Raw genomic sequence first — 26,024 nt, 5'->3', positions numbered from 1 at the left:
AACAGTTTTTGTAGAAGATTCTTTTATTTTGAAAAAAATTTATTACTCACTGTTGTACAAAATATACCTAAAAATATGATGTTAAGATAATTTTGACACAGCTAGGTGGTTCACAAATTACCTAGTTGAAGAGAAGAAATCTTCACAATTTTTAAGGCATTCAAGACAGTAACAACAAGTGAATTATACATTTTGAAATATTCAATTTATACACTTTACACAAATGTTATCTGGTACTTGGTATCTGTAAACTTTAATGATTTATACAAAGTTTCCATTCACATATTTAGAAGATACAGAAAAAATAATATTTTATAGTTAATTTTTTAAAACATCTCATTTCTACTCTTTGTTTTATAGAAATAGCTGGTTCAATTCAGAACTTTAATTTTTAAAAGAGTCAAAAGAGTAGAAATTATTCCAGATTTCTACTTATTTTAAAAATGAACAAAAAATTAGAATAACTAATTATCTACGTTGGTTGAAATGTAAAAAAAAAATAAAAAGGCCAAACCATAAACATTTTTAAAGTAAATTAGACTAGAATAACATTACTTTGATTTAAATAATTTTATTTTACCTCCAGGTTGGTAAGTTGGCAATCATCTACTTAAAACAGCCAATGCCAATTCAATTCAAGTTCATAAGGACTCAGTCTATTCTTTTAGAACAGTATTACTATTATATTTCATAAGAAGCCGTACTCTCAGAGGCCTCTCTACACAAGCCTCCAGGTAATTGTCAAAAGAGTGCAGTCTGTTATTTATCCTAGGTCATTCTGAACCACAAGATTTTTATATAATTTAAAAAAAAAACCAAACAAAAACACCACCAAACATTAAGCGAGGGAGGGGGAGACATTAATATTACCTTAAAAAGTGTATAGCCAATAACTAAACGTAAAGATGCAAGACATAAAGCAGTAAGATCACCAGGGGACAGATCTTCACCTGGCATAAAGTCAGCATTGCATCAGCAGAGCAATCCCAACTTACATCAGTCAGATCTGACTGTCCATGTACAGAAAAATTGGTTTATGTTAGTGTTAAAGAAGAGCAGTGTTGAGAAGAGTAGCATTAGCAGACCATTTTAAATAAAGTGAGTTCGGAATAACTTGGTTCTCATCTACTAGTATTTTGCTGCTGATGACCGTCACCCTTGCCACTGCCAGTGTATCTAGTTCAGGATTACTTCATTACCACTTTCAAATGATACACAAAAATACATTGAACATTGGTCTATCGAGTTCTCAACCAGAGCTAGTTCCTACCAGAAATATTCTGAAGCCCATTTCCAGTGTTAAACCTAAGGTTTTAAAGATACTATTTTACAATGTTGATAACTTTTCATACTGTTATGGGTTTTCACTGACCATAATTTGTGTGGAATGAACTGCAACCACTGGAACTCAGCAGCAACTAAAAATCAGAGCAGCATGACTCTTGGTTGTTAGTAATTATTCCTTTTACAGATCATTAGCTATAGTAAATATTTTCAAATATCCCTAAGGCATATGTTTACAGAGCAAATCCTAAAAGCAGATTTAGAGCGACAGAAATAAGTAATTGCACAAGTTTCTCATAGTCACTGAGAAGTTCTCTTAAGGCACAAGTGAATTCCCAGAGTGCAGAGGATAGATTACTTACCCAGGAGTGCAAATATTAAAAAACATTTAAAACCTGGGAAGCAGAGGTGAAATTCCACTTGCTGCTTATGGCAGCATTCGGGTCCCACTTCTGTCATCTGCCAAAAGTATTTCAGACTTTTATGTGTGTGTGTGTATATATATATAGTGTATATGTATGCTTAATCCAGTAAAATAAAAAATGGGAGTCAGATGATTTCTGCCAGAGATGTGTGTAAATGTTTACCTCTATAACTACCACATTACACTCAAAGCAGACAGTTTATCCAAGTGTAATTTTGTATCAACAAAAAGATATTCTAAAACACATTATTCATGCAGAATATTCTCAATCCATTTGAGCTGTATCTTCTGTTAAGCTCTACTTACAAAAAGAAACAGTTAATGGAGTCTGTAACAGTGCAAGTAGAAAAGGCAGTCATAGCTACACTGGACAAAACTCGTCAATGGCCAAAATTTTTGCAACGATACTGTCAAAACTCACAGGAAACTGAGGTACCAATTTATGCAAAGTAAACATGAGATTTGTCTTGTGTTCATTCGAAATATGATAGTTACCTCTGTTTTGCAAATTTCTTTTCCATCTTTTATTTCCTTAAAAGAAAAATACATACTTGCATACAATGCTGATACCCTATGTGGTGATGCTATAAATCCCTTAGGATAGCAAGTTTGATGGGTGGTAACCCATTAGGAGAAAAATATATTTTTTAATATTATTTTACATATATACAGTATATATATATATTTAGTTTTTCAATCAAAATGTCAAGTTTTCTAATATATTCATGAGTATCCTTACATCCAAGACGAAAAAATATTTTGTATCTCAGTTCATATAAGTTAAAAATTAACAGGATTTTTGATATCTAACAATGTTTTTTGTTTCATTTATATAAATTAAAAGAAAACCAAGAAACAGTGAGTTAAAAAGCTTTCCTTCTCCAAAGCCAAATACAATAAAATTTTGAAGCTGACTAATTAAAGAACACCATGTTTTGCATTTTAAGTAATCACAAAGAATGCAAAAAATAATCTAAGTAGAAACTAGCATTACTATATTTACCTAGTCTAAAGACAAAATACTTTGAATCCCTTTTTTTTGATAGAATGTGTCCAGCATAAGAAAATGTAAATTTAAAGGCAAGAGTTACTTACACTCTAACCAGTCTATATTAATTTTTATTAAACTCTTCCCCCATCATTTCCAAAATACCTAATATCATGAAAGTACAACAGTCACTTATTTACAGGGGGGTTTTTAGCACTGCGAAAGGCACATTTATCTTTTTATGCATGTTTCTGCTAATGTCCTAAACTTGGGTTCCAACTGATCTAAGAAGTCAAGTGCCTCTTCTTCATGCTGATCACTGCAACAGCCTACAGAGCCAGCCAATGATCCTTTTCCTTCATAGTTATATGAAAGGAGATAATCTTCAGAATGCTTCTGTTCTTCATCCTGTCTGCATAGGTGCACCTTCTGGATAGGAAGAGAACATACCTTATTATTTTCTTAAATTGTTATCCTAAATGTATTGCATAAAAATAATTTCTTTTGGATTTACCTTTCATTGATTAATTTTTAATCAGAGTGTGTCCTCTAATGGATTCCTACATACAAAAAATGCACATGATTGGTCTATATCATTAAGACTACAAAATATAAGTATTTAATAAAGAAATAATTTCTACTAATCATGTATGTAACAATAAAAGAGGAAGAACCTGTTTAAACAACCTGTCAGCCACTAAAATCCACTCAAAATTAAAAGACTGATTTACACATCACTAGTTAGGCAACTAGTGAGAGTGTTTTGATCTCCAAGGCATGGAGTGACTATGTTTCTAATGCTGTACATTCACTCTTGCTCCATTGCTAAGGTAAGCATGAGGTTGAAATTAGTAGAAGGCAAGCAGTTAGAATAAAAGCAAACAGACATACTAAAAAAAAAAAAAAAACAAAAAAAAACCAACAAAAAAACCCACCAAAACTCAAAAAAGCTCCAGTAATTATTCTAAATTATTAAATATTCAAAATGAAAAATAACACACTGTCATAGTTTAAGCCAAGAAAAGAAAGTATTTTACACTAATGTCTGAAATATGTCAAGGATGCCTTCTTGAAAGGGCAGTATTCTAAAGGGGATGCAGAGGAGCAAAGGAGAGGAAAAATGAAGTGAAACCAGAAAGCCACCTTTCTAGAACATGTCTTCCTTGAAAAGTCTGTATATATTGACCGTAACCTACACTTAAAAAAAACCAAAAAATCGCTTTCAAAATACTTACTTCACCTAAACGAGGATGTGTGAAATTATGCCATTCTGAATAGGAGTATCTACATGTATCCATCATAGGCTGTCCTCCTCCTTCTTTAACTGATCCCAGAGTCTGATGTCCACCTCCCTTCACTGATTCCAAGGTATGCCCTCTTCCTTTTACCATTTCAAATGTTTGTTGATCTCCTGTTTTGACTCCATACCCTCCTTGATCACATGTATTTTGTAGAGGAATAATATTGTGATCCTAACAAAGGAAAAAAAAAAGGATGCATTAGTGGGGATACCTTTTTCCTCCTTTTTTTTTTCAATTCAAAAACAAAACAGCAATCTGAAACAGTCATAACTGAAAATTAAGAAGTCTCCATCTTTGCACTCTGATAGTTTTAATAAAAGGCCATCCTTAGTACTTAGTGTATAATGATCAGTAACTGGTATTTGGAAAGGATAAAAAGACAAGGGGGAAGAGGGGAAATCTGCATATAAATATGATATGAGATCCAAAAACTGACTTTTTATCCCAGTGAAATGTGCTATAATCTCTATACTAATTTATAATGGCACTACATTACGCTTCCTAGGCAACAGGAAAATTGATATTTGTTGCTATTTGGGTTTCTTTGGTTTCAGCATGAAGTAAACTACCATTTTTAAACTTGTCTCCTTTTCTTGGGGAGGACAATGTCAGGGGTTGGAGAACAATAGAAAATAGGTAGAGTCTGAAGAGCTATGTTCTTGTGTATGAATGCAGTCCTGAACTGAATGACGTTCATGGTAGACTGAAAGAAGTTTAGATGCCAAAAACAAGAACAAATTTCATGAACATGGACTGTACATGAATGAAAGCAACTGTATTTGGGGTTATTTTTCAGTGGAAGGGCAGAAATTACACCTGCAATTTACAAGTTATCTTCTATATTTAAAAATCCTTCCCCAAGGAAAAACAATCATGTTTTGCCATAAACACATACTCAACACAAGCAATATAGTAAGTTTCCATCTAACCTCATTATGGAATATTACTGAAGTTATCAAAAGGGTTGCCTGAAACTTCCAACCAAACATTTAAAATCTAGAATAATTACAAGTAGTCAGGCTAACAACTACAAGGCTTATTTAAATGTATACAGTACTACCAACTCTGTCTAAAGTAAGAATTTTCAAATTCTAGTTAAACAGCAAACCACATCTAATGATCCCTGCACTGATTGCTTATTTCCTTTACCAAATCACTTACTTTAGGGTGGTCCTGTTCTTAAACTGCAATCCTATGGACATCTTAATTACAAGTTTCTACATTGAAGCAGACAACTTACCATCACTTCTTCTCCTGGAGCTTCTGTGTTTGAAATTATTAAATTGTGATTGGCACAGTCATCAGTCACCTGCCTGTGCATTACCCCACGGCCACAGCAGCCACAAATTGTGATCAGGATTACTATGAAAAGGAAATAATACTATGAACTTTACTTCATAATGTTATCTACTTTCATTGGATAGTGAATTTGAACTGCCTAAGCATCAAGTATGGTTTAAAAAAAAAAATCCAAAAATGGCCATACACAAAAGCTGTATATATACACATTTTTCTTTCAAATAATATATGGAGTTTTCACTGCATCATTGAACTGTTGTTGAACTACTTTTTCTAAAACACATCTTGTTTTTTTCCAAAAGAAATACAATCATCCTTTATGAAAGCACTATCACTGCATAAATTCATTGTAATGAAAAATTTAGACCAAATCCAGGTGAAAATTCATGTTTTATGCCTACAACAAGGTTGCACACAAGATAATTTTCATCTATGAATATGCAGGTGTCAAATTATATCATAAGGAACTTATACGCAAGCTAAAGGTCCCAACACCAGAAACTTCTGTTTCATATAAAAGGTCAGCAGAACCCTGGAGGACTTCCAGCATTATGTTACAGAACAATCTTATTTAATTCCTTGTATTCTTTTTCTTCCTCCTACAATGCTACCTTTCATTGTCATGAAGGCTCACCCAGAACTGACACTGCATAAAAGAATCATGTAAAACTAATACCTTTAAATCAGAGAACAGTTCTTTTTGATTCACTTTTCAAATTTTTAGCTTAAAGTCCACAAGGAACAGAACAGTTCTGCCTAACTGTCCACTGAGCAGTCTGATCTCTGAAAATACACATTTCTGTGAAAACTGGCCAAGAGCCACTTTCAAGCTAATTTAGCTTCTATAACATCAGCTGTCAGTGAGATCTGCATCAGTGATTCCAACAGATTGCTTACTGATACTGACAGGTGGGAAGAAGACACCCATGACAGCATTGAGTAGAGAATACATAGAGTAAAATCTAGCCATAATAAAACAAAGGATATGTCGGGAACCAAGCGTGGGAACAAGAAAGAAAAACAGAAGGCTGCAAAATGTCTAGATAACCTTGTATTGTTTTATCTAAAGCTGTGATTTACTGACAAGGATGAAGCTAAGCTCTTTGCAGTTGTGTGGGTGTGATAGGGGCAACTTGAAACTCCAAGGTCTGCGTGTATAGTGTGTCTGTGGCGGCCGCCCTCTGTGTGTGTGTGAATGTGTGACCTGCAGCTGTATTCTGTATTAATTGCTTAACCACTCCCAGCTGAAACTATACTATATAACCCCAGTCAATTAGCATTAAAGTGATTTCTGTCAATCACAAAAGGAGTCTGTGCCTCATTTCACTGCAAGGATCTATTTGCAAGGGATGCAGTCAAGAGGTAGTGACAAAAACATAGCTGACATTTCACACAGTTCCTCAAATGAGGTTCACACATCTGAAAATTCCACCATCAGGCTATATCACAAATTTAGTTACCTGAACTGTTGAGATAAAATACTGATCTATCTAGCCTTCAAAACATGTTCAGGTACCAGTCTTCTATCTATCCAAGTAAGAACAGCCAGTTGAAACTCAACACAAGCCAGACAGTTTAATTATTACCAAAAAAAAAAAAAAAGTAAGACATTAAAAAGAAAAAAAAAGAAAAAAAAAGAAAACCTATGCAAACTCTGAAATACTAGTTACTGTAGCATGTTCTCTGTGATTTTTAAAGATGTTATTAGTCAGATATATCCGATTCTGGTGAAAAATAAGATATGGTTTGCCTTTTACATATCACTGTCACCATCTCACTGGTTAACAGAAGTATTAGCCTTTTCAGAATCTTAAGTTTTGGCCAACTCTAGTAGCACAACATCTGTTTAAGGTTTTAGTCTGTTGTGGAAGTATTCAACCTGTCCTTCAACATTTCTTGCACCTGGGACAGGACAACCCCCAGATGTTTGTACAGACTGGGGAATGAGATGCTGGAAAGCAGTGCCATGGAAAGCGACCTGGAGGTCCTGGTCAGTGGCAAGTTGAGTATGAGACAGCAGTGCCCTCGCAGCCAGGAGGCCCAACCATGTCCTGGGGAGCATCAGGCAAAGCATCACTAGCTGGTGTCAAGGGAGGGGATTGTCCTGTGCTACTCTGCACTGGTGTGGCCTCGCCTTGAATATTGTGTGCAGTTTTGGGTGCCACAGTATAAGAAAGATGTAAAGACATTAGAGTGCATCCAAAGAAGGGCCACTGGGATGGTGAAGGGCCTTGAGGAGAAGCTTTGTTAGGAGCGGCTGAGGTCACTTGGTCTTTTCAGCTTGGAAAAGAAGAGACTGAGGAGAGACCTCACTGCAGTCTTCAACATCCTCATGAGGGGAAGTGGAGGGGCAGGTACAGATCTCTTTGCTCTTGTGACCAGTGACAGGACTCAGGGAAACAGCACGAAGCTGAGGCAGGGGAGGTTTAGGCTGGATATCAGGAAAATGTTTTTCAACCAAAGGGTGGTTGAGCACTGGAATAGGCTCCCCAGCGAAGAGGTCACTAGCAACTGGAAATGTTTCTAGAACTCACAAATTTTGCTTGAGCTGATAAGCACTATAATACCATGGTCTTTTGGTTCAAGTGCTGAATGCAGTTTTTTTTGGCCTTGTTAGCATGAACATGCAGATCATCTTACACAAAATATACTTAAACAAATAAAGAAAAATCCACTCAGAGTAACTACAGCAGAAGATGAGAGAAGGAAGCCTGTGATAGTGATACAAATAGAGCAGGTACATTAAGTTAGTGATGAGAGCTATACAGCTGCCAAAATAAAAAAAAAATGTTTGAAATGAATTTTAATCAGGTTATCTCAGCTGATTTTAAAATTAAGCAGTTTGCATCTGTGTTAAAAAAATAAAGTGTACTTACGCAGCAATAACAGTGATCCTAAGATCATTGCAAGGATGGCCCAGAGACCAAGAGTAACATTTCCGCCACCAAGTTGACGGGTTGTGCCGTCGCATTCAGTTGGAGTAACACAATCACAGAGGTTAACTCTTACGTTGTTCTCTCCTACCTTTCCTCCATTATCCATCACACTTACAGGAATATCATAAACTCCAAATGGAATATCACCCTTTGGTGAAAGATACACAGAATTATCTGTAAGAAAAAGACAAAAACAGTTCTAGTGTCAACAATACCTGCAACTTGGTTGTCACAAATGCAATCAATCACAATCTTCCCTTCTGTTGCTGCCATACTGCCATCAGATCCACATTAGTTTAAAATTAGATAAAATGTGTTGACGAAAAACTACATCATGGAAGGATTTATACTTTCAGCATCTTTTAATCTACAGCTAAATGAGGAGAAGGAAGGCTTAACATACCGTTGTGTTGAGTTATCTTCCACATGGAAGCCAAGTTACGGTCAGTTATGCGATATACAAAAGGTGTGCTGTAAGGAGCCTCATCACCATCCTGTGCAGTAAGGCAGATGGGTTTTCTGTCTCTGCACATTATATAGTCCGTTTGAGCGATTCGTGGGAAATTCTTGTTCCCAGGCACAATGCAAACCTGAATTGTTCCAGTGCCTGTTTTACCATCTATGAGATAAAAATAACTAGTCTTAGCACTTACATCTAACATTCACATATTAATTTCTACTCCAAACTTTCACAATGAAATATTTCGAAGTAAGGTGGAAAGCAACTGCTGATTTAGATGGAGAGGGGGAATTCTCACAGCTCTGTCTTGGCTGCTTCTCTTTACGTGGCTGGTTGCAGACAAATCAACAGCTCCAAAATCTCCATATTCTGTATGTTGAGACAATGTATTTTGTTGACTGTACATATCTGTGTGGGAACATATTCTGATCTAACAGGGGGATGAGAGAAGGAAGGGTCCAGAAACCAGGAGCAAAGGACACTAAGACAATCAGAGGTAAAAGAGAGTTAAGAAGAGAGTTAAAAGAGCCTTTTAACTTCTGGAAGGAGAAAATAAATTGCACTTTCACTACCCTCACCTTCCCTGGGAACACAAACACTTTAAGAAACAGCGGGGCATCTTTCTGTCCTCTACCCTGTAAGTTACCATGAAGTAGCAGGAGTCATCAGTGGCACATACTATGTCACCAAAGTCTACATGCAAGAAGGGAATGAGCTCTTCCTCCTAATTACAGTTTTTCCAATACACAAATGGGCAATGCATGTATATGCGTTGCAGTGAAATTGCATCAAGACTACTTTTTAATCCTTTCTCTAGAAACAGTTGATTGCAGATGCAAGCATGTTTACTTTATCCACAAAAGATGTTCTAAACAATTTAAATTCATATTATTTACATTTAATTTTAAATGCAAGCTTGGACATAGAATTTTTAGCTGCAACATCGACAATTTTTTTTCAGAAAGTTTTCTCTACTTTTTCTGCTGACAAATTCACAGCTGCCAGGTGAGTACTTGAAAAACAAGTCTAAAAATAAAATAATAAAATCCACAGAAAAATCTATCAATTCAAAATTACTGGAGGATTTTAAATAGGGGCAGATAACTTCAAAACACTGTGAATTTGCCCTATTCTAAAGGCTTTCTCTGCCACATAATATTCCCTAAGCATTTGAGAGATCAATTCCAAAATCAAGGCAATGGACTTGGTGGGCCACTGGTCTGAACCACTACAGTTGTCCCCACACTAAATTGGCACATAAACAACTGTTACAGACCACAAAGAACATCAACAACATTTTGTACTCACTTCTGTCTATTGCAAGAACTGTGATATTGCATTGACCTCTTCTCATTTCTCCTATGTCTCGGTCCAAGACTTTAACAGTTCTGACTTCACCAGATTTGTCATCTATGTTGATCCAATTACACTGCCCAGGTGGTATCCGGTATCTGTCAAGAATAATTTGTCTTGTTAAAGATCCAAAACATACACGTACATGCAGAAGTACACACATACATATTTAAGTGTTCATATACACTCACTGGTGTGCAGGTGCACACACACATATATATACATATACAGCATCAACTTTTTCCGCTTTCCTGTATCCCACCCATGCTGTACTTCAAAAAAACCCTAGTAGATAAGGTTTGTTCATACCTTATGCCTTCACTATTTCCAGTTTCTGGATCCTCTGCTACATATCTCCCAATAGCCGTCCCAATATCTTCGCATTCTTTAACATCTAAGCGTAACAGACAGGGTTTAAACACCGGGCCCTCATCTACGTCCAGGACATGCACTGTAACAGAGCAGGTGCTCTGTGAAAGTTGTTGTGAATGGGGTGCCAGCAAGTAGGGTGCCTCATTGTTGACTCCAATCACAAGGATCCTTTGCTTGGCACTTTCATAGTCCAGTCCCTGTGAAAAAGGAAGGATGTTGAGTTTTTTTCCTTCAAACCAATACAAAGCTTGGTATTGTTTTCACTATTGAATTTTTAAATAGACAAAACTGTACCACACTTATTTAGAACACAAGCCAACTATCCTTCTTGAACTTCCATCTTGACACACAGTAAAGGCACATGATTAAAAAAAAAAGTTAAGTTCTAAGTTAGGCTCAAAGAAAAGAGCCTGAGGAAATGACCCTAATAAGACAAGTAGCACCACTGCAAAATTTTATATGAATATTCTGATAGTGAATTACTAGTAGAGTTGAGAAAACAGTTACTTGTGCTGGGGTATTCTCCTCTTCCATAGCTAGGTGGCCTTTATTTTAGTTTACATATATTTTCTTTCCAGCCCTAGTCAATCACACTTCTTTCTGGCACTTTCTGGTACCTTTTATAGGGTTGACAGTAAGTAGTTACCATTTATACTCCAAGGTCATCATATGCCTTTAACAGAGGTAATTTTATCCTGAATCACAATACTCTCCAGTCTACTGCAGCACACAATAAATACAAGACATTTCAATTGTGATCATATACCAGGAAGAGAGCTCTAGAAAAAGTCCTAATGATTACTAACCATAATAAATAATAATTAAAAAATTACTGGCATCTCCAGCTCTATAAATTGCATCTTCAAATGTTAATATTAATCTTCTCTGTTGCTTAGAAGTTACCTCTTATGGCAGTTTTAACAGATGATAAAAAAGAAGCATGAAGAGACAAAGTGATGTATTAGAGTGCAGATGCAGTGGATCTTTTACCTCACATCTTAAAAGTACTGGGTAGAACAAGTAACTAAACTAACACAAACTAGTCTATGTGTACTTCCTCACACCCTGGAAAAGCAAACTAGAAGTCATTACATTGCAAAATAAAACATGGAGAGTTTTATAGGTTTAATCAAGTTCCAGAGAGAACAAGACTGGAGTAGGTGCTCAACCTTTCCCTGCTTTGCCCCTCTCCTATTTCTGTTTAAAAACCCAGACACAAGGCATTCCTCAAATTGCACCCCTAAGTCTAAACAACTGAAGAATTAGGCAAAAGCACTAAGCTCTTCTGAAATGATAAACCAAAGAGAACTTCTTGGATTCTGAGCACGCAAAACTGAGGAGCAGTCTGGAAGGTGAGCTTTCTGGGTTATATACCATACATGAGCCTCAATCACTGTGCATAAGAAAGTCTGTTGAGCTTCAAAGTTACAGATATTCTTTGAATAGAAATTATTCCCAGATTATTAGTTTTAAAAGCAAGACCTGAAGAGATATAAATTTTCCTCTAGCAGTTTGATTTTTACTTACCTTAACAACACACAGTATTCCTTCATTTGTGTTTTTGTCTGTTGTAATTTCAAAGGCCTGATCATCATTTCCTCTTATAATTTCATACACTGCTCCTGAGCCAGGCGAACCAGGTTCATCAAGATCAACAACAGAGACTCTCAGTATTTCTACTTGCACTCTGTTTTCCTCCACTCGTGTTTCATACTTGGAGTAACAAAAAAAAAAATCAATTTAAATCAAAGAATACTGTTACACGATGCAGGACTGAAGACCATCATATTTAAATAAGACTACTTAAACCCAAGGCGTCAATTTATCAAGCTGCTGTAATGATTTGTTTTCATGCATTAGCATATCTTTCCCACTCCTCTTTACACCCTATGTACAGTAAACTTTTTCTGTCTGTAGAGGTGAAATCTCAGCTTCTTCATACACTTAACTATCATTGACATAATTAATTTTTGAATTCTTCTTCCAGAAAAGGTAAATTAGCTTAGTTCCCCTCAGTTACATCAGCTATAGATTCTAATTTGCATAAAACATGATCAAGCTGAGAATTAGAAAAAGCATTGAGCAAATTAAAATACATGCATATGTATATATATATATATATATGTATAAACAAACCACAAGAATTTGAAGAAAAGTCAAGAAGGACGAAATACATCTCTACTTGGATGCCAAAGGATAAAGGGATTTTTCTCATTATCTTTTTAAAGAACTGTGTAATTCTCTACAAGCTCAAGAAGAGCAAATGAAAGTGATTCTCAAGTAATATTATGGATGATATCCTACAGTAGTGAATGGAAAGGGTAAAGTACATGTATTCCTCAGGAAAAAATGAATTATTTTACATTAATTTCATGTTAAAAATCTCCTGTAGTATTTAAGCTGTGTACATGGTTTTTGAGGCATACTTTCTGTCCTGAATCATGCAGATGGCTGGATTAAGCAAAGCCATAAGGCTGAGTTATAGCTATTGGTGAACATGAAGAGGTTTAAATACCTCTGTAGAAGAAAAAAAATGCTGGAAAAGCACAGGAATCTCAATGAAAATCCTTGCATCTATTTCATTGACACAAACATTTTCCTTTGCAACACAGAAGTGGCCAAAAGCCAGTCAAATGGTAATGCAGTTGTGACAATGCTTAAGAGTGAATCTGTTTTTCTCCCACTGAAAAATTATTAAATTATGGGATTTCTAACACTATGCATTGCAAGAGAAGTGAATGAATGAGTCACATCTCCTTTCTACCAATGGGCATGAGGCAAATGACTTGAAACAACTAATATAGCAATAGGTCCAATTACCAAACAGCACAACATCAAACAAGGCATTTTCAAACATCTCTATTGGCATTATTTGGCTTAGGGCATGTAGGCCTCATTTTTGAGGAAAAGTCCATCAGGAAATTAGAATGGGGATGAAAATAGTCTTTATTTTAACCTTTATACAGACATTTCATTTATGTACTTACTTGTATCTGTTTAAAGGATGGTGCATTGTCATTTGTATCTTCAATTTTGACGACAACTGTTCCTGTGGAGCACAAACCAAAGGGCTGACCTGCCATATCTCTCACTTCAACTAACAAAGTGTAACTGGGAACAAGCTGAAAAGAAGAATAAAAGCATACAGAAGTTTGACATACTCACTTTTTTAATCACATAGTTACCTACAAAAGTAGAACTAAATATTTTACCCCTACTGCACAACTCTGCTCTTAATTCAGTGCTCCACAACAAAATGAGGCAATTAGCTTTGGGGCTTTCTCCCATATAGTTCCAAAAGGAAAAGCAGCAAAATACTTTTCAGTGGCTAAGCAACACCAGCATCCACTGGTAACACACATGCTATATCCTGTATCAAATCAGACTTCTCACAATGTCACATTATTAATACAGATGATGCACCTTCATCTGCTATATATGTCTCCCTTTTGGAGCAACAGAGTATTCCTTAGGTTGCCAGCAGGTAAAGTGTCTCAATGCATATCTCTTATTTCACTAAGGATGAATGAAAACTATGCTGCAATCAAGCCTCTGTTTGGGCCATAAATAAGACAACGCCTGCCATTTGGCAGGGTCTGGCATTGAAGGAGTCAGTGTCCTTATCAGTTCCAAAGGGCTCTCTGATAAGCAGCCCACTTAAATCGCTGACTTGAGTCACAACAGCAGAAAGCTTTTTTTTTAGCCTTACTAATACCTGAACAACCTAGGAAAGGGTGACTGGGGAGGGAAAATGGTGCAGGCAGAGGAGCAGGGGACAGAACACAACACAGTAAGACAGATTAGACACAAAAGAAAGGAGTTTGTAAATCAAGACAGTAACTCTGGTTCTGAATGCCTGGAAGTAGCATTCAGTTTCTTTGGTGCATGAAAGAACTCTCCTGCTCTACTTCATAGGTTTATCTTTAAAAGATACATAGTGGACTAATTTTTTAATCCTTCCTTCCCTCACATAGTCACTGTGGCAGCTTCCTTAGTAGTAAACAATAATGCTCATAACCATTGCATTTTTCTCTTGCTATAAAAGTTGAATACTATACCTGCAGGTGCAAATTTTGCAACATGTTGTTTATGTGGATTTTTAGCCATGAAGCAATATAAATATCTTCAAAAAAGAGGTGCTTGTAGCAATGTTTTTTTCTAGAATTAGTTTTATGTTAGAAATATTATTTTGAATTACACATGCCTGTTCGTTTTTTGTAGTGGAAACAATTACATTCAATTACAAAGGAAAAAAAAAAGAAATCATGTATCTTATTTGTTCAAAAGCTAGCTGATAAGAATAAATGGCTGGCACTTTAATTTTAGGAAATCTTATAGTACTGTTTAGGTTTCAAATATTAGAGATTTTTCTGTTGAATATAGGATGACTGACTACTTTCAGAGAAAATGCTTCATCTCTTTAAAGAAGTAAGAAGCACTGCAAATGGAACTTAAATAGGAGAAAATAGTGGCTCACAGGACTCATGAACACAAAGAGTGAAAATCCATAGGTCAAGTAGCAGAGTAGCAGGAATTACCCTCCCAGGGTTAGCTAGAATATGGTACACTATGTAGAAACTCCCTGGATTAATTACAGGTCCTTGAAAAGCTTCAGAAGTTCCTTAGAGAAGATAACAAAAAATGGGCAACAGAAGCTGTATCTGGTGATTCTCAGGCCAGCAATTCATAGAATCATAGAAAGGGCAGGCCTGGAAGGGACCCCTAAGATCATCCATCTAATTCCAATCTGTCCATGCCACGGGATTCCACCCACTAAAATCTAACATCTAACCTAATTCTATCCTTTTTTACTTTAAAACTATTTCCCCTTGTCCTATCACTGTCTGCCCATGCAAAAAGTCACTTTCCTTTTTCATAAGCCTCCTTTTAAGTACTAAAAGGATGCAATGACATCTCCCCTGCCTTCCCTTCCCCAGGTTGAACAACTTGAGCTCTCTCTGCCTGTCTTCACAGAAGAGGTACTCCAGCTCTCCAAACGTCTTCAAGGTCATTCCCTGGACCTACTCTAACAGGTCCCTGTCTTTCCTGGGCTGAGGACCCCAGAGCTGGATGCAATACTCCAGGTGAAGTCTCACAAGGGCAGAGCAGAGGGTGATTAAGAAGCATCAGATGACAGCTAAAGATGCTTCAGGAAAGATCACCTCTCTGTCCAGCTGTGGTAGTAATACAGAAACGACACCGGTGTCCCCATGTAAAGAAAACGCTGGGGTAATTGGTGGATTTTGTGACACAATGCGGTATTTCAATGTAGTATGCAGAGTGTAAGGCTCGTCTCTGTCCTCTGCAGTCACTTTCCCAACAACAACACCTGTAAACACAATATAGCAGTTTTTAGTTCCCGAAAAATCTGCATATAAAAAAGAAAATTACTTGAACACGTATTTCTGTTTTAAACACATGAAAATAGCTATTTGGTCATTTAGCTCTAAATTAAACTAATCAAAAATACAATAATAAGAGCAGTAAAAATACAATAATAGTGTAAAATAATCTATTTTAATCCTCTGGGTATTTTTTTTCCTTCTTAGACAAAGTTGTGATTATTGCAGCTGTCAGAAAGAATAATCAAAAGAAACAATGGAATTTTAGGTTTCAGTTAGTGTTTTTGACGGTGACTTGTCATTGAGCATATCAAACAGCTGAAAAGGTGTTGCCAGGGGGGTGGATGAGGAGGTTCAGAGCTTTCTGACTTGGCTCAAACTCCACTCCCGCCTCACAGAGAGCACTGCTATACCTCCTGCCCGTAGCCCCAGTGGTTTTGGAACTTCCCTTTAAATTAGTAATTCACACAGCAAGGAGTAGAGCAGCTCAGAGAGTGAAATGTAAGTGGGGCTTTTTTGGAGGTGAAAGGGAAGACAGTTTCCTTTTTTGTGAAAGGACTTTCCCCACCCTATAGCCCTACCCTAGGAAATGAGCAAAGAATGGCAAATCATGGCTTTTGCATTCTTCATTGTCTGGAGTCCCCCTTTTTTCTCCCTGCTTTTGTTGTCTGTTATACAGCCACATGAAGTCAGTAATGGGCAAATCCCAGCCTTTCACGACTACAGGCAGAAGAAAGACTTTCTCCACCCCCACCCTCTCTCAGGAGAACTCCCACCTTAGTTCATCTGCTTGGACAAACAATGCAAGCTTAACCAAAGGCATTTTACACCTTAGAACATCACCTTTTCAGTTGTTTAGGAAAATTCTAAAAATATTTTACAGAAACAGATTTTTTTAATAAAATGAAAATAGTAACATTCTGAAATTTACGCCATATCAGGAACACTGAATCACCTCAGTTTTTAAAAATGTCTTTTAACAATACTTTTACTGTGACTGAGATGACATTTTGCAATTTCTAATAATTAAGAAATCTTGAGCTGCTATTTGCAAAGTCAGCCTTTTCTGTAAAAAAATACTCCTCAAGAAATCACACTGAAATTGATTAAAAGGGAGGATTACACCCTGTCATACTGGTATGTGACTGAGCCGAGGAGTGGCATGTGTGTTCAATGATTTAAAACAATTCTTACCAGGTTTGGAATTTTCAGGGACACAAAACTCAAACAGGTCTTGTGTGAAATATGGAGCATTGTCATTATCATCTTCTATCCTGATTGTATGTACAAGTGGCATCTCTGGTGAATAACCATCTGGAGTGGTTGCAAAGCAAATTATCTGTAAGACATAAATTCAGTGCTTAAGCAACAGGCAGTATTATTACATTTTTACTTCAATGAAGGAGTCAATAAAATAAAATACAGTGTGCTAAGCATACCCTTCCCAAGACCAGGCTCTTCAGCCACATGGAAGGGAAAGCAACTGGTGTCAGCAACACAAAACCATTGAATGCTTTCTAATCTCTCCCCTTTCCATTCCTCACACTAAAAGTATTTGAACCACTTTCTCCCTGACCCCTCACCGACTCTATCAAATATCTTTTCCGAGTCTCTTGAACACATTTTTTCCACGTGTTTATGAGGCAATTGCAGTGTTATCCAAATCTATATGTAAATATTGCTATTTAGAAAAAATCAAGAATGACAGAAAAACTATTTGCCCATTATAACATAATCTAATCAAATGCAATGAGAGATACTGAAAGTTACTTAACTAGAAGGTGTTTCTAGTAATTGCCTTCTTACACTTCTCAGCCAGTAGAGAGAGCAGTGTACCTTGTTAACAAAATAACAGAACTGAATAGTTTGAGAGACACTCAAAAAGCTGTCTAGAGTTCATCATTATTTTGTTTTTCTGCAGACCCTTTCAACCGTCCCTTAAAAACTCTTCCTAGAAGTGACGCAAATCCAACAGCTCGCTATATTTATGCTGTAATTATTGTAAACAGTGAAAAGCAAAACTATTCTCAAGATCTAGATGACTGGCTATTTTGGTCACTGATTTCATCTCTTCAGCACCAAGGATATTACTCAAAACAGAGAGCCAATTCCAGATGTTGTCTGCTGTCAGTTTCCCCTGTAACCCAACTGTCCAATATATGCATGACAGAAAGAAAAGAAAAATTAATTATAGTTACACAATTTAGGCCTGTACCTGAAAGCTTGGATACTGTTCCCGATCTACTGCACGAGTAGCAAAGATATTTCCAGTTTCTCTTTCTATATAAAATAAACCCTTTGGATCTTGATCAATTCCTGGTCCCCTTGCAGAATAATAAATTGTGTAGTTTTGAGCTGTGTCTGATTGGACCTATAAAAAGACATTTTAAGACCAAGAAAAAACAGCAGCATCATTTTAATACATTTTCCCTGTTTTCATTATCATATTTAGCACAAAAAAAACCCCAAACATGTTTACTTTTGTATCAGCTTAAACTTCACAGAATAGGAGAACAGCCTACCATGTAACTGCCTTCCTTTATAATGTGTGCACACAAGAAGGGAAGTTAATTCAAACTCATAAATGCTTAGAACTATCAAACAATTAAAGAAATGACAGTATGCAAAAAAAAAATTTTGAAATCTTATCTCTCTAGACTACTGCATACATAAGGCACATTCAGATACAAATGGCTTAATTCTGTCCCTGATCATGAGGTTTTAGTGCATTCACTGAGAATGTGGATTGCAACTAGAGAAGAAAAAGCGGAGGAAGGAGAGGAAGAACCGGAGGAAGGACGACAACTTAGAGTATCATCCAGACATACGCCAATTCAGATGCTTCTCTGCATCTCGTTACAAGCACCAAGGAGGTAACAGAGTTATCTAATTATAAATACTCTTATCCCAAAATACTTTCCTTACCTACTGAATGCCAGAAGTTAGGAAGGTAAGATTAGAAGAAGAATGATTGCTCTGCACAGACTCTGTTATTAGACTTGTCTCTACACATCTGCTACCACCAACTCTGTAATCTAGAGAAGGCTAGATGGATCTATGATAACTTTAGTTCTTGCATTTCTCTTTCACGCCTACTTGTTTTCTTCCAGTAAGTACTTTCCCAAATAACACAGACCATATTCAGTCTTCAAGGCTGAAGGCATTAGACCTCAAGGTCCAGAAAGGATGTAGACATGCAGATAAAATTTACCCTAGCCTGTGTTTACAAAACCTTTTTCTAGGCAATGTTTAGTGGAGGGTTGTTTGTGTTGGGTTTTGGGGTTTTCTTTTGTAATTACACACTTCACTGATTTCGGGCAAATAGAGCTCTCTTTGATAGTAAGCCACTCTTTTTTGCACAATTCCAGTTCACTCCAACTATGATCACAAGTTATTTCAGCTACAAATCATGAGATATACAATGAACAGGACAGAACAAAACAGAGGAGTAATAGCAGTAATGTCATCAATGAGGAATAAAAGCCATATACAAACCTAGCTTGGGTCATAAAATTAGGGTTTGTATAAAATGTACCTGCTGTATTTGTAGTGGAAAAGGTCCCAGTGAGTTCTCTATCATGACAGATGGAATAGGCCCCCATCTTCTTTTGGTTCGCTTGAGAACTGTATCTCTAGCATGCCTGGTCTTCTGTGCCTGGGTCTGGAAGGGAAATAGACAGATAAGAATACATACATATGTTCTTAAGCATGTATATTTCTGTTTAACTGCTGTCCTGCATTTCCATCTTTTTCCTCTCCATTCCAGTCCTCCTACTGATCTTTTTTTTTTAACACAGGACTTAATTTCTGATTATACCTGTGATAGTATTCCAAGTTTTTTCATTTGTTGCAATATTTTGCATGCTCAAACATAACTTTTAAGGTTCTTGACATTCCTGATTAAGCTACTTGCTAGCATCTCCCCTTTGAGAAAGGCAATCTGCTGATTTAAGCAACCCAGTAATCAACAGCTGCTAAATAAAATTACACTCTGCAGCAGTATTTTGCCTTATTATTTGAATTCCAAAAGTGAACTACAGTTACTCAGCTTGAAGCTGTACTCTGTGAAACCAAATTTCAAATAAGTAAGGTATCTTAAAAATTAGAAGCTCACCTTATTTTCTTCTTCCACCAAGCTAACATGTATTTTCTTTTGAACTTGTTCTTGAATGTCTTTAAGTAATATGGTAAAAGTCTTTTTCTCAGCAGACAAAGACAAAGCAGATGTTGTGTACACAGAACCATCCTCTAGAATCTTGAAGTTTCCATCACTGGAACTGATAACCTCTGCAGACTGAAGACATTCTTTCAAATCAACTGTAAGAAAAATAGACAATAACTCAAACAGCAAAAAAATAGCATCCCTCATAAAATAAGAAAACATCCACCAAGTAAAAATTACATTTGCTGAGCCTTCAAATATTTGTTCAGACATTATTTAAGCATGACACATACAGATTCTAGAACCCATGTTAGCACTCAGATTTGACCAAGTTTACATTAATTTCCACCCTTGTGTTCGTAAGTGTTTATTAAAAGACATGGGTGCTTCAAAGATATGTCTCAACAAAACACTATTACACTGGTAAAAGTATTGAAGCATCAGAGATGAATTAATATACTTCAATGCAAAAAACATTATAGACATGCCCATTATTGGAACAGTAGCTATTACATTTGCCTTGTTCTCCATGCCCTACGATTAATTAATGCAAATACCCAATGGAGATGTTACATCTTGGAAGTTTTGCCCTCAGGAGAAAAGCACTTACTAGTACTATGTGATTTAATAGTCTTGGGAGGTCAAAGGCCTGTAAATTATGAGGCAGACAGATGGGAGAGATAAAGGCCAACTTTAAAACAAACAATTAGCAATTTTTTAATATGTATGTGACAGAATCCCGTGTTTACAGAAAGTACCAGGTAATTTCAGCATACTTCCCAGGTATGTTTTCACTGCATTTGCTATCACTTGTGGCTAAAATAAATTCTTATGCATTTCAATAAACTTGATTCACCAGCAAGTAACTCAGCACTACAGCTGGAATAAAATCAGGATACTCGCGATGAATTGCAATAGGACCACAGCACTAAGCAAGAATAATGTGGCACCCTGAAAAAGATGAAAGCCAGAGACCAAAACTCCACACAAATGATCCCTGCAGAGTACAAGAGGTGTCAGTGTCATGTTCTCAAAATCAAAACATTTCAATACTCCTTCAATGACATCAAAGTGTGTGGGACACTGCTTTATCAAAGCTAATTGCAAAATTCCCAAAGCAGAAACAGAATTTCATCCCATATATGTAGATGATATCTTCAGTAAACTAGATTTCATTTCTTTCAAAATCGCAACAGATGGGAAGCATCATTTTAAACATGCTGTGATGCCTTCCAAACCTTGAACTGCCCCAATAAATATTTGCTAGACTTTCTATGGTAGTGCAGCAGTGACCTCTGTCCCTTTTCATCTGTACAGAGGAAATTCTGTATGGAAAAGAATAGCACTGCCTCACTTAAATGTGTCTCATACTATTGCATATTACAGCATGGGATTTTCAGAAATATCAGACTGGAGACTTTGTTTCTGATGGTTATATGGCTATGTTCAGTTAGCTTTAAGTTTGTGAGATTTTTTTCTTTAAAGACTCTGGTCTAAGTCAAAAATATATATTAAAAAAAAAGCTACTTATAACAACCAGGAAAATCCTGAGTAATTTCAATGTCAAGATATGGACATGATCAATGCAAAACACTTCCCAATAAACATTTAAGTAGTGTCATTTGAGCTGTAATGGTTTTGTTAAATGTTTGGGGGAAAAAAATTAAGTTCAATGTTATGCAATTTATTTCAAAGCACTGCAATAACATGAAGTTTTATTTTTATATAAATCAAGTTTATTTACATAGAGAAATGCTGATGTCTATGAGAACTCACACAGCTGTAGCAAGCTTCTTCATTTTGAAATTTAAAAGGTCAATGGATTTGCATTATGCAGCTAGATTTTCTGAGCACTTGTACTGTGATGAACTACCAATCCACATTATTTGTTCCTTATGTAGGAATGTGGATTAGGATTGCCGAGTTGGAGCATATTCCTCTACTGTTGTAGGACTCATGAGGAGCACCTCTGAATCATCAAATTCAGACTCAGGCAGCACAGAACCTTGTAGCAATTGCCATGCCACACCTTTTAAAGCTGCCTTTCAAAAACTGGTCTGAAAAAAAAAAAAAGAAGGAGTGAAGGAGCGGGGTGTTTTCTGGTCTCTCACATTCCTTTCAGTCACCTGCACACTGCTCTAAATCGAGACGGACCATCCAGTCAGACAGGAGCACTCTCCAAGCAAATGTGCATGCAGGACATCTCTGCAACCTTTGTATGCCCTGAATGCTCCAGCACTGCTGACCAGTCACATCCATGATTCACAGAACAGCAGCTTCTTGATGCACGGTTATGTGAGTTTTGTCTTCTTTTTTTATCTTTTCCATTGTCCAAATGACTTACTGTCTTCTTCGTGTGACTGTGGGCAAGGGGTGCACTTTGAAATATTAAGCCACTTGTTCACTACTAAGCCTTAGATACCAAATTTTGCAAACATTAAACTCTGGCATTCTATTCTTAGAATAAATACTGTAACCTGACAATAGCTGTTTACACAAAAGTCAAATGGATGCATAGAGCCAGTATTCAAATCCATAACAACACAGGGCGTATCCTTCTTAAAAAGGCTGATCCAGCTGTTTAAATGGCTGTCCAGTCATCCATTCATTCCATTAAAAAAAAAGTCTCCTCCACTGTTAACAGCATCTCCAGCCATGTTGTGTTGTTAAGATGGGCATCTCACAGTTTCTCACCTCTGCCAACTAATGTGTCAGCCTCTAGTTCAGAAGGAACACGAAAAGTTACTTTCTTGCAAGCTTCACAGCACAAACTCAGCACCTGGAAAACAAATTAAGAAATCAGGGGGGAAAAAACATAATTACATGATATTTTGAATAATAACTAGACACTGGTTTGTTTGTTTGTTAAGACAAGCAAGCGAAACAGCACAGAAAGCGCTCCTCGCTAAAAATTCATTTACTATGCATCATAGCATATAAACTTTCAAACTAGAAACAAAATCTTACTGTTCCTGGATTTTTCTATGGCTTGTGTTCATTTTTTTATAAAATCACTGCAGCACCAACAGTAATACCAAGAGCTCCTTTTGACTAGAAGATTTCGCCAATGCTATTACTTTAGTAGAGGAAAGATAAAATACATCGTCGCCATGCAGTCCCTCCAACAGCATTCCTGGCCAATTTAGATCCAAGGTCTCTAAGGAGTAAGGCTTAATCCATCAACACTCAGTTTGGTAGAAGTGTGGGGATGCTGAACATTAAAGGGACAAGTGTCTTATTAAAACTATATGATGACACTTGCACTTACGTATCATTTTGCATCTTCAAAGTACATTCTCAACAAACTAATTAAATCTAGCTTCAGCAATTAGATATGACATACACAAAACGTTGAGTATCACAGCCGTCCACTCCCATATAACCAGTTACAAAGTGGGGTCCTCCTCAAAATTCAAATGAGTAGTAGATAACCAGACTTTTTCTAAAAAGAACCACACAGAGGTACAAAGATCTTCCTTAGCACAGAGCGAGTCCTGATCTCAGATTATATGTGTGTATATTTTGCCTAGTTTCTATCCTTATGTTTAAAATTGTAATCCAAAAATCCCACAGCCAATTAAACAAAGAAATAGAGAAATGTAAATAAATCTATCTACCCTTTTAAGTGCAGTTATTCTTTCAGGATGAAAGTCTACCAGAAAAAGGAAAACTATAAAGAAGTATAAAGAAGTATAAGGCTAATGGAACTTCTAAAAATTATTTTTGATGCTTATGAAGAAAATATTTAAATAAAAATACTTTAAACACATTAAGAACATTAGGAACCTTTAGAAAAAAAATGATCAGCTAAAAACAATATATGCTGTACCTGCACAATAAAAGCTCTTCATACAGTTTATATATATATATATATATATATACACACATGCAGATATAAAAATATGCATATATACAAATAATTTAAACATCCCTCCTCATATATTAGTAGACACTTTCCTTATTAACAGACACTTAATAAAACACTGTCTCCTGGAAGCCATTGCACTGATTTTTAAGTTATTGAAATCGCATCTTATCACACTGTTCTAAAATATTGTAAGAATCAATGACATCTACTTTTGAAATAGTAATGCCAGGCTTAGTCTGATGTCAGCACTAAGAACTGCTGAGGGGTTAAACAAAAGTAAACGGTAGTTATTCGTGAACATAAAGACATACAGAAATATCAGGTAAAAAGAAGCTGTGATGTCATTTCACTTTACGCAAAGAAGACACCTCAGGATTTTTTCTTTGGGTGTTTTTTGGTTTTTTCCTCTTGGCAGGAGAATTTTTTTCTTTCTTTTTTTTTTTTAATTAACTGTATGAGTAAAGTTGCCTGCATTTCTTTGGGTTTTGCTATTAATATTCTTGCAAAGGCAGGCATGCATAGTGTCTCGAACAGTAAGATTTTCATTAAAATACACATAAGTAATTAATATAAAACTAATAAATTCAGTGCTTCAACACTATCGATTATTTTTATTTTACAGGCTCAAACGATGATCTGCCCTCTTTTTGTGGACGCATTAATGAGACGAAAGGGGGTAAGAAACAAAGGACAAATCAGTTTTACTCATCCACCGTAAATGTAAAAAAAAAAAAAAAAGAGAGAGAAAAAAAAGAAAAAAAAAAAAAAGAAAAGAAGACAGAGAACTTTCCCCGGCAATGGCCTTTCCAGAGCTGGTAATTATGCACAAATACAATAAATTGAAGGCACGGGAAACCACTGAAACTGTCCGATGCACAGCTAATTCTTCCCAAGGAGCCCAACACGCAAAAACGACAAGCGGGTGGGAAGAGGCAGAAGGGGGAGATTTAAACAAAAGTAACAGCGGTTTAATTTTTTCTGTGAATCATCAGCAGTAGCAGGGAACTGAGCGTGTGCCCGACGCGTAACCTGCTCGTCCAAAAGCCACCCGACCACCCATCCCAACGCGAACGGCGCAACCCGCTCGTTTCCTCCCTGCGCCGAAGACACCCGAGGCGCGTCCGTGGCCGCGCAGCCCCGGCGCTGCTCCGCGCCCCTCGCAAGGACCCCGCCAAGTAGAAAGCTGCTTTGGAATGTAGAGCTCGACAGAGATCAGCAACTCAAAAGTCTCTTCCCTGCGCTGCGCACCCGCGGGGGAGCAGAGCACGGAGGAAAGGCGCGGCGGCGCGGCCAGGTGCGGCACCCGCCGGAGCGCTGCGTTGCCCCGGCGCCCACCCACCCTCTCCTTTCACTCACCAGGAGGCCGAGGACGAGGCGGGGGCCTGCGGGGCCCATGGTGCGCGGGACTGCTCGCGAAGGGGGGATCCGCCGCCGTCGGTGCTGCCACGGCGGGCGAGGGAGCGAGTGCGAAGTGCCTGCGGGAGGTGGAGGTGGCGGCGCGTCTCCGCGGCAGCCTGTCTCTGCTGTTCCCTCCCGTCTGCCAGAGGAGCCGGGCGGTGGGGAGGGTGGGACCGCGCGCGGCAGCGGCGACTTTAATTACTCCTTTTTTTTCCGCCTTTTGGGTAATGCCCGTCACGGCCTCGGCACTGCGACACCCCGCCCGCCCGCCGCCCACCTCCGCGGAGAGGAGCTGCCCGTCCCCTTCCCTCGCACCCCGCCCCGCCTGCGCGCAGAGTGGAGCAGGGCCGCGCCCGGGAAAGCTCTGCCCTCCGCTTCGGCATGCCGCTCCCGGGAGCGGCACCCTCCCCTCCCTTCTCCTTTCCCTTCCCCCTTCTCTTCCCCTCCTGGCCGTGCTCCGCGGGGCGCAGGTTCCGCGCGGGCAGCTCCCGTCCCGTCCCGTCGGGACTGTGCCAGGTGGCGGCCGCCATGGCGCAGGCACGGCCGGGTAGTTACCGCGAGCGAAAGTTTCGGCTTTTAGGCCGATTTTCTTGGGACGGTTGTGCTGATGTGTTTGAAGCTGTGGGTGCTCGTCACCTGTGGCTCCTGGGTTTCGGAATAGCTCAGGTGAATCAAGTTCGAAGTAACAATAACAAAGGCAGGGACACGGGTTGCACACACAGGAGGTGGGCTTCCCATGGGAACAGTCTGCACACAAAGACCTTTCAGCCCGAAGCGAAGAATAGTGTTTCTATGGCAGGCTACATTTTATTCCATGCTTTGCTTCAGAAACAATTA

The 26,024-nt window shown here is 37.7% G+C and overlaps 1 protein-coding gene across 4 annotated transcripts; it reads right to left on the bottom strand.

The window, feature by feature from the left end:
* LOC139671572 (desmocollin-1-like) lies at positions 1 to 25,426 on the bottom strand. 4 transcript variants are annotated; one of them, XM_071554624.1, is made up of 17 exons: positions 25,146 to 25,426; positions 22,616 to 22,700; positions 19,874 to 20,076; positions 19,295 to 19,420; positions 17,975 to 18,130; positions 16,954 to 17,098; positions 15,580 to 15,746; positions 13,405 to 13,539; positions 11,945 to 12,130; positions 10,355 to 10,614; positions 10,001 to 10,143; positions 8,636 to 8,851; positions 8,173 to 8,406; positions 5,238 to 5,359; positions 3,932 to 4,168; positions 3,211 to 3,256; positions 3,037 to 3,125 (listed from the first exon to the last, which is right to left on the bottom strand). In XM_071554624.1, the coding sequence occupies exons 1-16, from the start codon at positions 25,182 to 25,184 to the stop codon at positions 3,221 to 3,223; spliced, it is 2,490 nt and encodes an 829-aa protein (XP_071410725.1). In that variant the 5' UTR covers positions 25,185 to 25,426; the 3' UTR covers positions 3,037 to 3,125; positions 3,211 to 3,220. The 4 variants fall into 4 exon arrangements, with proteins under 4 accessions (XP_071410722.1, XP_071410721.1, XP_071410725.1 ...); XM_071554621.1 differs by lacking the exon at positions 3,211 to 3,256 and having other exon boundaries at positions 1 to 3,125; XM_071554623.1 differs by lacking the exon at positions 25,146 to 25,426 and having other exon boundaries at positions 22,048 to 22,687.
* Positions 25,427 to 26,024: the final 598 nt, after the last annotated feature.

The sequence above is a fragment of the Pithys albifrons genome, chromosome 4, assembly GCF_047495875.1.
Source record: "Pithys albifrons albifrons isolate INPA30051 chromosome 4, PitAlb_v1, whole genome shotgun sequence".
NCBI classification, from domain to species: Eukaryota; Metazoa; Chordata; class Aves; order Passeriformes; family Thamnophilidae; genus Pithys; species Pithys albifrons.
This window is presented reverse-complemented; position numbering and strand designations above follow the sequence as displayed.